The 13,553-nt window shown below is 44.2% G+C and overlaps 1 protein-coding gene across 5 annotated transcripts in view; it reads left to right on the forward strand.

Moving 5' to 3' along the window:
* LOC142482647 (uncharacterized) overlaps window positions 1–13,553 on the forward strand; it is a 141,852-nt gene that overhangs the window by 51,229 nt on the left and 77,070 nt on the right. For all 5 annotated transcript variants that reach the window (XM_075583047.1, XM_075583045.1, XM_075583049.1 and 2 more), the window contains one exon: window positions 1,610–1,724. In XM_075583047.1, coding sequence (XP_075439162.1) covers window positions 1,610–1,724 — 115 coding nt within the window. The remainder of the gene's footprint in view (window positions 1–1,609; window positions 1,725–13,553) is intronic.

The raw sequence follows: 13,553 nt of genomic DNA on the forward strand, positions 1-13,553 counted from the left end.
CCATTTATATCCACTCCCACTCCACACACACCTTTTGTAAAGCACTGTATATACTGTGGGCTCTCCATTCATTTTTATTCACACTGATACACATACACACTCTTTCATCACTTGCTTTCAGGAACCTTTTGACACCTTCAGCCATAAAACACATCCACACCGGGGGAAGGACCAGCACAGATAACATTCCAATAGACACTGTTTATAGTATAGCTTTTGCTTGCTTCATTCATTGTAACATCGCCGGAAGAAGAGATCAGTGAAAACTCGCACAAATAAAAGCATTTCGTTAGCCACAGAACGGTATCATCTATTTATTTTTTGATTATATATATATATATATGTCTATATATATAGATATGTATACATATATAGATATATATATAGATATAGATAGATACCAAGTGTACCTATGGTCTGTATGGAGACCAGGGAGAGAGACAAACACTTCCCTGCCTTATAAACCCTTGCTACACTTAGATGGGATCCTTAGTAGTCCTGCATTCCTGCAGGCAGGGATTAGCCTTTACCTGGCCAACACCCATTAGCTCTATCTGTTGTTTTCAGGCTTGCCCCTATTACAGGCAGTTAATGAGCTTTTGGTTCACTAGGCTTTTCAATTGTACTTCCTATTCAGAAAAGTGAGATTGTATTCCTTACTTGGCAGCTTTATAGTTTATTTCATACCCTTGTCGGTTTCCTTGGTCCCTCTCTGCTGCTACATATCATTTTCACTAAACAAATGTTTATTGATAAATAGTAGATCAAATTACAGGCCATTAGAAATGTGTCAACCAACATATAGCATTATTAGGAAGACTTTCAAAAAATACTTTACTAAACATATAATACAATTTCCAAGATGAAGATATTTAATACTAGAGACATTGCATAACTGATAATTTGCTAACGTATTAAGGATTGCAGCTACAATTCTGTATATTTGATCTTGTTTTTACTACCAGACAAATCTATAGATAATCTACTTATTGTTTGTTTACTCTCAATTACAAAAACGTGAAAAAAGGAAATCAAAATAGGAACATGAGTTAACCCTTATAAAGTTAGGAATACGTCCTCATCACGGGCTAGGCCATTTGGTCACGGTCATTTTGCCACAATGAAATGACCGCCAGTGCTTTGCCGTGACTCTCCTCACTGCCAGAACCGGCTACTTCGCCACTATGGTAAGTGCCTAAACCCCTTACCCTAAAACCTCCTACCCTAAGCCTTCACCCTAAAATCCTAAAACCCCTGCCTTAAGTCTTTATCCTAAACCCCCTACCCTAAAACACCCTACACTAACCGCTAAAACCCCTTATATTAATCCCATACCCTAAGCATTAAAACCCCTTAAATTAACACCCTACCTTAAACTGTAATTAAACTTACCTTAGAAGCGGCCGGTGGCGGGGACTCCAGCAGTGGATCGGCTGCGGGTCAGTCTCTGGCCGAACGCCGATGGCCATTTGGTTGAGACTAAATGTCCACGGCCAAATGTCCCATTCTGTGCTCATCAGATGTACGATTACAACACAGTGCTAATTACTTCTGGGGATCACAACAGGATGCGTTGTAAAGTGTTTTATGTGCTGTGTATACTTTTCAGGAGTTGCAGTCTCAGATCAACATTATGCAGATGGAGCTGAGCATGAAAGAAACCAGTATCGGGGCTGTCAGAGAGGAGAACGAGTCTTTGCACAGACACCTGCAAAGTCTGTCAGGTATTCAGATTATACAAACGCAGCTTTCACTCACCTTTTTTTTGCATGCTTCATAAATGGTGGGTGTACCAAGTACATAAAAGAAACAAATTACCACTGACAAGTGACATAAGCACCTGTCAGGTGTTCAATATATGCCAGTTCTGCTTTCTATTTTTATTAATTTTATTGTTTTTAGGTGTGTCTTCAACACACGTATTTACAGTAAGCCAGTCCAGGCACATCTTGCAGCGAATGTATTAAGTATATTTCACATGTGGAAACATGTTTTCTATTTTTATTTACCACTTGCTTGAGAGGAACATGGCCTGTGTTTCCGTATTTTTGTCACAAATTCAGTTCTGATAGTTCATTTCTACATTCATTTTACATTTATCATTGTGTTTAATACGCATGTATGAGAGAACAAACCGTAAAACATGAAACATTTTTACATGACTTATATTATACTATGCATAAGCAAAGTAATGAACAGAATAAACTACTCGTACATGTATCCTGAAGCCTATGCTGTGCACAAAGTCTGAATATTATAATGGTGCTGGGGACTTTCAGAAAACGGTATAGCTTGATGTGAAAATAAAAATTAATGTACAGTATTTGGGTAACATTATGGTAGGTGATTTTATCTGGTAAGTACTGCGTTGTGTTGGCGTACGCAAATTTGTAAAGTAAGTTATCCAGGGACATTTTGAAAATTAGCCAAGACAAATTCATACAGTCCCTACATCCCATGGATAGCCATCCTCACTCAGCTGTATGTGGTGTAGTTATATGTAGCTGCCTTTCCCCCATAACTAAGGGAACTACCAGTGCTGCTGTTACCTGTTTGGCTACCAGAAGGTCTGAGCCTCCGCCACTGGGAGCCTGGGGTATCACATGTTCGTCTTGGTGCAGCGCCACCAGCGGCGAGGGATCCCAGCGTAGTGGGAGGAGCCCCTCACCGGAACCAATATACACAGTAATTACACGCAGGTATATTATAATAGTATTTACTAAACACATGTAATACACGACAAGCATAACACGGCCATGCAAGGCTGCACCCACACAATAACACCTCCGGGTGGAACCCCCAAATACTGGAGTGCCTGGGCACTTAACCCCATAGTGTCCACAAACTAGTCCCTCCCAAAGAGCATGTGTGGGATAGCGCTTCCCCCAGTGTGTTGGGCCGTTGGTGAATGTGAATAATATCTCCCTGGTCTCAGTCCAGACCAGATCAACAAGAAGTCCATGGATCCGCGACGTGGTTCTGCATCGCAATCTACCGGTTCCTCTACTGTGTTGATCCGTAGGCGGATGCCTCTGGAGGGCCCTCCAGCTGGATTGTACCCCTTTAAAATAGTCTCTGATAATGTGGCCTTACTCAGCTCACAGACTTCAGGCTGCACTTCACCTTCAGATGCAATGTCCTGCTGCTGATGTCTCTCACTGACACACTGTTACGCCTGTGTTCGCCACAAACCGGGGCCGGACCGCGGGGCTGAGGTTGGGTTATGAAATCACGACCTTAGACCGCGCCGACTGGTCCGGAGTGCGAAGTTCATAATCAAACAGGCCGGGTTCAGGACTGGAGAGGTCAGCGTAGTCGTTGGACGAGCCAAAGTCGGGGTAGGAGAAGACAGGACAGTCGATGGCCGAACCAGGGTCGGGATAGAAGACATCCGGGTAGTCGTAGTCGTAGCAAGGAATCGGCAACAGGACATCAAGCAGGTCCTCCTGTTTCAGCATAGTAGCTGCGGGACGGGAGCGGGGTCTGCGCGAATGGCGTCCACGGCCCATGGTAACCGTCTCAGCAAGAAGAAGGCTGACCAGAGTTCAGCAGAGAGAAGGCTGACCGGAGAGGGCACACTGCCAAGCAGCACTGGAAAACCAATGCTTCAGCGCAGGAGTTCAAGCTGGCCTCTGCGAAGGGAGAAAGAGCAGCAGGCCACAGGGTCCAAACAGCAACCTCTGCTGAGGGTAGAAGCAGCAGGTTGCGGCCTCCAGGGAGATAGCGCACAGCAGGTCTCCGGGTGGTTCAGCGCGGAAGTTTAAGCTGGCCTCTGCGACGGGAGAAAGAGCAGCAGGCCACAGGGTCAAAACAGCAACCTCTGCAAGAGGAGTATGCAGCAGGTTGCAGGGTCCAGGCTTGCAGGTTGCAGGGTCCAGGCTCTCTGAGAAGAGAGGAACACAGGCCTCAGGGAAGTAGCTACAGGCTACGGGGAAACAGGAACGAGAACAACGAACTGGAACAATAAATAACAGAGATTAGTAATGAGAGATAACAAGCCAGGAGGCTTGTGGCAAAACACAGATAACTTCCAAGAAGGATTATGCTCGGCAGAGAAGCATTGTGGGAATGCAGTATTTAAAGGCCAGTGGGCCAATCCCAGGAGGAGGGTGTGAGGGCACTGCTCCAATGACTGAGTACAAGGCTAGGTTGCAGTGATAGCCCGCACAGCTGCTGTTGATTGCAAAGAGGGAATTTAGTGAGAACAACAGCACCCTGCAAGGCTACGAGAAAAGCCAGGAGTGGATTCCTCACACACTACTGGGGAAGGGTCCCCATCTAAGGTCTTTCCCTGCAGCATACACAATCTACAGTGAGTCTGGAGTCTATCTTGGACCTGGGAGGAAATCTGGCCTAGTCCAGTGGAGCACTGCTCCCTGGACATTACCTTCACCCTCTCTGTCCTGGTCCCTATTACCGTGGTGTCTCTTTGCGCCAAATGTATCTACTTTTCTCCTCCGCGCTTCCAGGAGCCCTATTGGTCCTCCTGCAACACATGTCTAGCAGTTGCTGGGACTTGTAGTCCCCTCACTAGGCCTATTCCTAATGGCCTGGTGTCTGCTGGGACTTGTAGTCCCCTCACTAGGCCTATTACCTACACCCTCTCTGTCCTGGTCCCGACTACCGTGGTGTCTCTTTGCGCCAAATGTATCTACTTATCTCCTCCGCGCTTCCAGGAGCCCTATTGGTCCTCCTGCAACACATGTCTAGCAGCTGCTGGGACTTGTAGTCCCCTCACTAGGCCTATTCCTAATGGCCTGGTGGCTGCTGGGACTTGTAGTCCCCTCACTAGGCCTATTCCTAATGGCCACCGCACTAACTAGCACTGCGCATGCGGGAGCTTCAATGCGCATACGCGACGGAATTAAAGATGACAATGCCCTCTATTAGGTACTAATGCGGAGCTCCGGCATCCCGATCACCCCCCGATGGCACCCGCACACAGCCACAATCTTCCCCACGGATCCGTCCCCCTCGTACAGCCCGGAGGTAAGAGGGGGACCTGGCTACATATATAACAATGCAAAATGCCACACCCAGCACAGCTTATAGTGCTGGTCCATATTCCTGGTATTGCAAAAACACTTAGGCCTCGGTGTACTAAGCAGTGCTAAGCTGGAGGGCACTTTAAGGAACATTCAAGTGAATGTGCTGCAAGGTGCCTTATGTCATGGCATACTGTAGTCCTGTCCTTCCTTGGACTAAGGTGAACAAGTAGCATGTTTAGGACCTTATTCTACAGTATATTGTCCAAAAGCAGCACAATCCAAGAAAACAACCGGAACGGCTATTATGAACTATATAAATGTAGGTTTTTGAATATCTTGAAATATTTAATGTCTCCATGGTAACCAAATGCTTTAGAACATTTTTTACAAACTTTAATCTTTCACGATAACAATTATTATTTATTGGTATCACTTAATTTTTAAGTGCCATCATATTCTGCAGTGAAGTACAAAGTGGTGCAAAGATGATAACAATTAAATTACACCTTTAATGTACACTGGTGTAGTAGGGTAAGGATGGCCCTGCTGGTTTGTGAGTTTTATAGAATGCACATTTTCTATTCTTTTTATTTATCTATTTTTTAAGAATTATGAGGCTATCTTTTCAGAAAGCTTCTACTGCTAGAGTACGCTGTAAAAATGCATTTATTATTCACAGGAATAAAATAAGTAAACATGTTTTCTTTAAGTAAAAGATATGGGATGTGCGCCAGTGGTGTAAAAAATGATAAGATAAGAATAGCTAAAGTCTTTCTAAAAATAGAGTCCAGTATAGTGTGATTAGCTCCTGGTTGCTGCTGCTTGCTGAAGGGAGCCCATGTATCACCTCAAAGTATAAATAGTGCTAAGCAGAAGCGCAAAGAACAAGCACCATAAAATAAGTCAGTTTTATTAATAAACGATAATCCCATAGGGAAAAATAATGCACTCAAGATGTTTGTCTATGGTTTATCTGAAAAAGCACCCTGATGTGAATGGCCAATCCCCACCATGCTTCGTATTCTCTGGAGACGTCACACAAGTTGGTGACTAGGAATGCTCACTGCTCACTATGTAAATACATATATGGAATGGAATGGGTTAACAGAATTATCTATACAAAACCAAATTTAACAGCTGGGAATTCACTCCTGACGAAGTACACACTGCCCGACTTTTTACTCCTGCCATCTACCAATCCTCTAACTATCCATGCTCCTTTTCAACCTTTCTGTCTGACTTTGAAACCTGGCTTTCCTTATTATTTTCCTCTGACAGACCCCCCACCTCCCCCACCCCCATTCTTCCTTTCGGGAGATTTTGACTGGCATGTTGATTATCCCTCCATTTCCTGGACTTCTTGCTTCCTCTCTTTAACCTGTGCCTTTGGCCTCAACCTATGGGATACTTTCAGTATAGAGAACAGCAACTATGTGGAAATTGTATTTACTAGAAACTGAGAAAAAATAAACCGGCGCCTAAATAAAGTCAATGATAAAGTGAATGTCCTGACCATGTGACGTGAACCAGTCCTGTAGAGCTATAAATCTTCATAAATTCTTGATAGTAGTCTCACAACATACAGAACCCCAATAAGCTCATATTGAACCCCCAAAATAACCACAATATATATATATATATGCGTATAGGTGTCAAAGAGGAGTGCTACTGAGCATGGCAATATATATTTAAAACCAGAGACAGAACATGAAACACAGACAGAGCTCAGTGCTACATCCATTAACACAGATACATGGTACAGTGCCTATATTTATATATATATCTTTTTAATAAAATGGTCTTTTATGGGAGGAAACCTCCTGTGGCGCTAAGGTATGATTGGAAGTAAGATCTTGTACAAGAGTTCTTGTCTTGAACTGTAAGCCTCAGAGAAGGGAGACAAAAATGCAACAAACACTACAATAGTGCATTACCCAGGGACATAGTACAATGTAATAAAGAGCAATTTATTCTATAAAAATATATAAAAAACACAATGATTCAGACATTAATATCAGACTTTATAATACATAAAATCTTCCATCCGCTTGTGCTCTAGGAAGATGAACTGCTCCGCCGTGGTAAAATTGAAATCACACTCACCGGACGTGAATAGGTCATGCGCAATGGTTAAAAGGTCTTTTGTCTCAGGTGACACCGCTCGCCGTGGGGTGGAACAGCCAGGTAATGCGGGAGAGTTGCCTTCAATACTCGTGGTCTCCTCGCTGACAGAGTCCGGTCGATCGGCTCCAACTGATAACGTCACCGCCTTGGATTGCACTGCTACGGTGTGCCTGAACGGCCAAAAACCTCCAACGCGTTTCGAAACTCCTATTGGTGGGTTTCTTCGTCAGAGATCCCTAGAGCACAAGCGGATGGAAGATTTTATGTATTATCAAGTCTGATATTAATGTCTGAATCATTGTGTTTTTTATATATTTTTATAGAATAAATTGCTCTTTATTACATTGTACTATGTCCCTGGGTAATGCACTATTGTAGTGTTTGTTGCATTTTTGTCTCCCTTCTCTGAGGCTTACAGTTCAAGACAAGAACTCTTGTACAAGATCTTACTTCCATTCATACCTTAGCGCCACAGGAGGTTTCCTCCCACAGACTTCGTATCTGGTTGGAAGATACCAGAATTACCTCTTTGGGCAGCTCAAGGACTACCTTCATTGAACTTTGTATCACAGGTTTTTTTTCAAGGTTTTTTACGGTTTTCACGTATTGTTTATCACTGTATTTTGTTTGCACGAGCGCTATTTGCACTTATCATTCCACCAAAATTGTCTTTTAGTTTAACTTTTTGGCCAAAGTGTCGTAAGCCCTTGAGCCCCTCCAAGGCAGACCACATCTCAAGGGTCCTAACACTAAAATAAATTCTTAATAACCTGTACATTACCATAAATGCCGAGGATGTGTCAACTGCCAGTATATGGTGCTTGGCAAGAGTTATCCACATCCACATCATGGACATCGTATCCACATCAAGGATTTCATGAATTGTGACTCCAAATACGTGGTGTACTTCATCCGGTGCCCATGTGAGCTTTATTACATTGGAAAGACAATCAGGATGCTGAAGGAACGCCTCAGTCTACACCGGTCTGCGATCAGGAAGGCCCTGGCAGACACTGACAACAAGGAAGACTTCACACAACAACCGGTGGCTCGTCATTTTAAAGAAAAACAGCACAGTCTCGCTACGTTACGGTGCATGCCAATTGCGCAGGTTCCATTGTCCCCCAGGGGTGGTGACCGCAACAAAACTCTCCTTCAATTGGAAGCCCGGACTATCTTCAAACTGGACACATTAAGTCCACGCGGACTAAATGAAGATTTAGCGCTGAGCTGTTTTCTGTGAATAATTCATTATGTGGTTGCAGAGTCCAATCGAGACTTGGCGACTTCCATTTCATGACTCACTGCCATTTATAATTCCTTGCCCCCAGATTGGGGGTACACTGGATTGAACTGATATTATCAATCACGGCCTTATGTATCATCGGTGTACTTTACAGGATTCTTTGTGGCAGCAATGGACTCGATGTATTGGTTATCATCACCAATTATTGCTGATTTATCTTACGGTCACCGCATATGTCTCCATAACATGGTCTTAATTGTGCCATAACATGGTCTTAATTACCTGGCACAGTTTATGCATATGACTGCCATTGCTATCTACACTGCCTGTATATGCTTATCCAGCACTTTATCCCCCATTATTGATCTGCGGATGATGTCGGGCATGGTGGTACAATATACTATCATGCCGGTCCATTTATACATTCTTTCTGTTGGGCCAACACAGCATACATTGACACATTAATATGTTTGCTTTTTTATTTAGTCAGCTCATCTCAGTTTATATGTTCACATGTATTGGGTATCACTGCACTGCACTGTCATATTGTTTTTTTTTGGTGTAACAACTTTTCATGCTGACGCTCTTGCAGGGACTAGCCCATGCTTCTGCATTGACAGACCATTCCTTGATTAACTCATGCCACTCCACCACTGATGTTGGCAGCTTTTGCACACATGATGCAGTGCATCAGACTTTTGTATTGTATTCTGACTGCTATACTGCTTACTTATCAACCATTAGCTCTCAGCTCAGTTGAGATTTGCCTGGTTCCCCCTTCAGTTTATTCACAACCAGTAAGCAGAAGTTTTAACAGCAAGATGTTTTATTTATTATTTAATTAATTGTCCCAGTCTTGCACATGCACATTGGCTCCCTTCACTTTGGTTCCCTCCTCAGCAATAGGGACACAGGCTCTAAGCATCTATACAGAGATGGTCTCCACTCAACTATGGGCTCCCATTACTGCCTTCATTCCCCTGGGCCAGCTACAGCACATTAGGTACTGGTTGCAAACAGCGCCGTTTTATTCATTTATTTATTTATTTAACGGCGGTTCGCGCATGCGCGAGGGTTAACCACTCGTTTTGGAGGAGAAAGTCTCTCCCTGCCACAGCGCTAGGCTTAGACATGCGCAGCATCAATTTTCATTACACAGTTGCGCCCCCCTCGGGCCCGGCACCACGTGACAGGGGTCTGAGCATTCTGACTCAACATTGCACACACACATGCGCAGTAACCACTGCCTACGTGGCAGGAGAGTTACAGTGTTCTAGCTGTCAACTGACAGCCTGGTTTCAAAGGGCAGCCCCTGCATACAGCATGTAAGTGATTGTTATATTAAAACATGTGTTGCACCTGTTTGTATTGGTCACTTAGGGGTATATATATGTGTTATGTTTCACTCTGTTTGTTCATCACCTTGAGAAAGGTCCCGTGTGGAGGACCGAAACGTTGGTTTATATGTCATACTAAATACAATTCTTTTTGACTATCTCCTGGAGTGCTGCCTCTGATATTCGGTCAAACGGTATCGTATAGCTTATTTGTTTTATATAGGATTTGCACCCACCCATATCTACCTGACGGAGTGCCTTGTTCTCACTTGAACCCTGTACATTACCAGGATGAATGATTTATAATAAATCTGTCAAAATTAGTTGCATAGTTCTAAGTCTGATTGAAGCTCTTATTAACCTGTACATTACCAGGAAAAGCACTCTGTATTAGATTTGTCGCAATCAAACTGTATGCAGGTTCCCATGAGTGTGGAGGTGAAATGGAGTGAGCTTTCAACCATTTAAAAGTGGGAGGGAGTGAGCTTCAAATCTGGGAAGGAGGAGCCACCCTCCAAATCAGCTAGGACCAGCTGAACAGAATGGCAAAAAATACAGAACCCCAATAAGCTCATTTTGAACCCCCCAAATAACCACTATATATAATAATGCTTATAGGGGTCAAAGCTCTGTCTGTGTTTCATGTTCTGTCTCTGGTTTTAAATATATATTGCCATGCTCAGTAGCACTCCTCTTTGACACTCTTTGAAAAAGGGCGTTTGCCTGAAACGCGTCAGAGTGTTTACCTGATGTTCCCCGTTTACCATGTCCATTAAAATATAATTTTTTAACCGTTTTTTTTTGTTGTGTTAGCCCCATTTTTTGTAGCTGTGCTCCGCTCCAATCTCTGGATTGTTTTCTCTTCTTATTCTGGGATTAATAGGAAGCCAGCAGAGAGATTTTAGGTCAGAATCAGATACACATCTAGAACAGCAGGAGATTGTTTGAGCAGCAGCATTTTTAATACATTGTAATGGGTAGAGGTGTGAGGCAGGGAGGCCAGATAAAATAACGTTGCAGTAATAAATACAACAGAGAATGAGTGAACACATTAGTGTTTTAGTAATTGAGGTACAGAGGCAGAAACTTTTCTTTGCAAAGATACGACGGAAGAAACAGCAAGATTTAGTATAAGCGTTTATATGATAGGAGAGCAAGAGAAGTTGAATGTAACCCTAGACAACGTACTTGCTAGACTGGATGGCTGGTGGTGTTTTTGACTTTAATGGAGAAGTGAAGAATGAGGCTTTGTTTGGAAATGGAGTATTTGAAGCTTTATCTTATTTTACATTGGACTGCATGTGTAAGGTCAGGTGCATATAAATATAGTTGTGTGTCATTGTTGCAGGGCACATGCAACCACACAAGGGTTTTCTTGATGAGGCTTATTTATTGAGCCTTAAAAAATACAGAAACAACAAAGGGATATGGAGTGATCACAGAACCATACTAATTGAATGAAGTGGTCAAATACATCAATGTGGTAATCAAGTAATGGGTGCAAACTGTGAACTGAAAAGTGAATCAGAAAAGGTGAAGGGAAACACAAAATGGATGTGCCCCCTAAAAGAATTCACTTAAATGCACACCATAACAGTGTAAAAATTAGCTTTTAATAAATTTACTTAAAACATATATTACCAAAGTAATGTGTAATGTGAATTAAAAATGTATTAAATCAACGCTATCGGGCAACCGTGTAGTCTGTTATAAGTACATACTATCCCAGTTAACCACTTGATAATGGTGGGATAAGAGGACACAGGTTGCTAAGAGTCAGGGTGTTAACCCCTCTGGAGCAACGGTGAGACCCAATAATGAAAGTGTATAAATGTACACAAGTGAGTGGCCAATGGGTTAAATGTCCAGCTACCTTGCTAGATCAACCAGCACTGCGCACTATAATAAAGACTTTAGTGTGTTAAAATAAGAGTGCTAGAGTGATAAAGCTGGCAAATTCAGTGATAATGGTGATACATACACTGCAGCATAGACCTGCCAGACACAGCAGTGCTGTGCAAGGAAAGCAGGCACACTCACTATATACTCACATATACTCACACTCACTCACTAAAGAATACAATAAATAATTAGCTGATGGGATCAACACAGTTAGAGCCAGGAGACTACTGACACTACATTAAAACAGCTCCAAGTAGGAGACTGACAACATTGCGCGTCCAACGTAGGACCAATGTGTTGATCCCATCAGCTAATTATTTATTGTATTCTTTAATTTTATAGTGAGTGTGCCTGCTTTCCTTACTGCGACGTTCGAAATGTATTGGATGGGTCTTTTGCCACATTAAAGTGCCCTTTTAATCATTTTTTTGTCCTGGTTTCTTCCTGCTCCGTTTGTGCTGGTGCGCTTTTTGGTCTCCCTTTTCCCTGTTTGTCATAGTGTCTTTGCCTCTGAGACTTTGGAACCCGGTGTCTACTGGGGAACAGGTCTGCCGAGATGGGGAACAGTTTACAAGGTTTCTCCTGAGCCAGAGAATGAGGCTCCTCCTGAGATACTGGAGCCATTAGGGTTGAAAAGGAAGGCCAGTCACGGCCGAGCAAAACGGGGGCAGGGAGCCAAGGAGCGACTCCTACTTCGATCCTGGCCTCCTGACCTTTTACCTGTAGCAGGATTTTGGCCATCGGATACCATTTTACATCGCCGTGTATACACTCTATACTCCATGGGGAGTCAAAGAAAGCACGTCAGGCGGTAACAGTTCCCGGAAGACCAGCGTTTTTCCAGAGCCTGAATCTACAAGGGCCTGGACCGTTTTACACCCCATCTGGACTGGAAGTAATGAGGGCTTGCAACTTCCTCTGAGGAAGGCAGAGGCGACTGTCCTGCTGAAGGAACAATCCATCTGAGGACAGACCACATGGCGGTGGCCTTGTTCTCCGCAGGCGGAACATGGAGAGGGTTCCCTCGCAGGAGGGTGCCGCGGATAGCGCTCCGCTGGACCGGATATTGGAGACCAGGCATCTGATGGGTCCTGTGGGCGACGTCCTCGGATGTTCCTCTCATTTGGTGACGAGCTGACATCAGGAAGGGAATGAGGATCTCGGCGGTGCCCGGCGTTTGGACCTCTTCCTTGTTGGAAGGACTGCTCCTTTCGTGGCACTTGGCGGTTGCGTATGAAGGGACCGTAGTTTCCCCGTTGTTCCGATCTCCCTCTTTGGGTGTCCGCAAGTACTGTTGAAGTTGGATCCGTCGGGTCCAGGGCACTCGCCTGATCATCGGCCCCAAGGAAGTTCTCAACGAGTCGGACCGCCAAAGCTAGGGTTCCAGCTGCATGGTGTTTTACCCAAGAGCGTGCGGAAGGGGGTATTATCTGTATTAATTGTTCCAAAAAATTGCCTCCATAGTGCGCTCCTCGGGTTGTATCCAGCAAGTACACAAGTCCAATAACTGCTGAGAGAGGACCCGCGGTCTCATCTTAGCGGTGTACTTCAGGTTCCGGAACTGCTGCCGGTAGGTCTCTGGGGTCAGACCTAAGCGATCTAGTATGGCGGCTTTTACTTGTTTGTAGTCCATTGCCTGATCTGCTGGGAGGCCCTGATATGAGGCCTGGGCTTCTCCTATGAGGAGCGGGGCCAAAGCGGTTGCCCAGCGATCTGCAGACCAGCCCTGGGCTTGGGCAACCCTTTCAAATGTCTGTAAAAAAAGCCACTGGATCCTCGTTCTGAGCCATTTTCCTCAGGAGGACTGGGGGTTTGTTCGCAAGTTTTGGACTGGCAGACCTCTGGAATTGGGTCAGCAGCCTGGCCATCCGCTCATCTTGTGCTGCCTGCTGCTGGGTTAGGAGCCGGGTTTGCTGCTGCAATAGTAGTTGGGCCTGCTCCTGCATTAACAGTGTA

Source organism: Ascaphus truei, chromosome 2 (genome assembly GCF_040206685.1).
Source record: "Ascaphus truei isolate aAscTru1 chromosome 2, aAscTru1.hap1, whole genome shotgun sequence".
NCBI classification, from domain to species: Eukaryota; Metazoa; Chordata; class Amphibia; order Anura; family Ascaphidae; genus Ascaphus; species Ascaphus truei.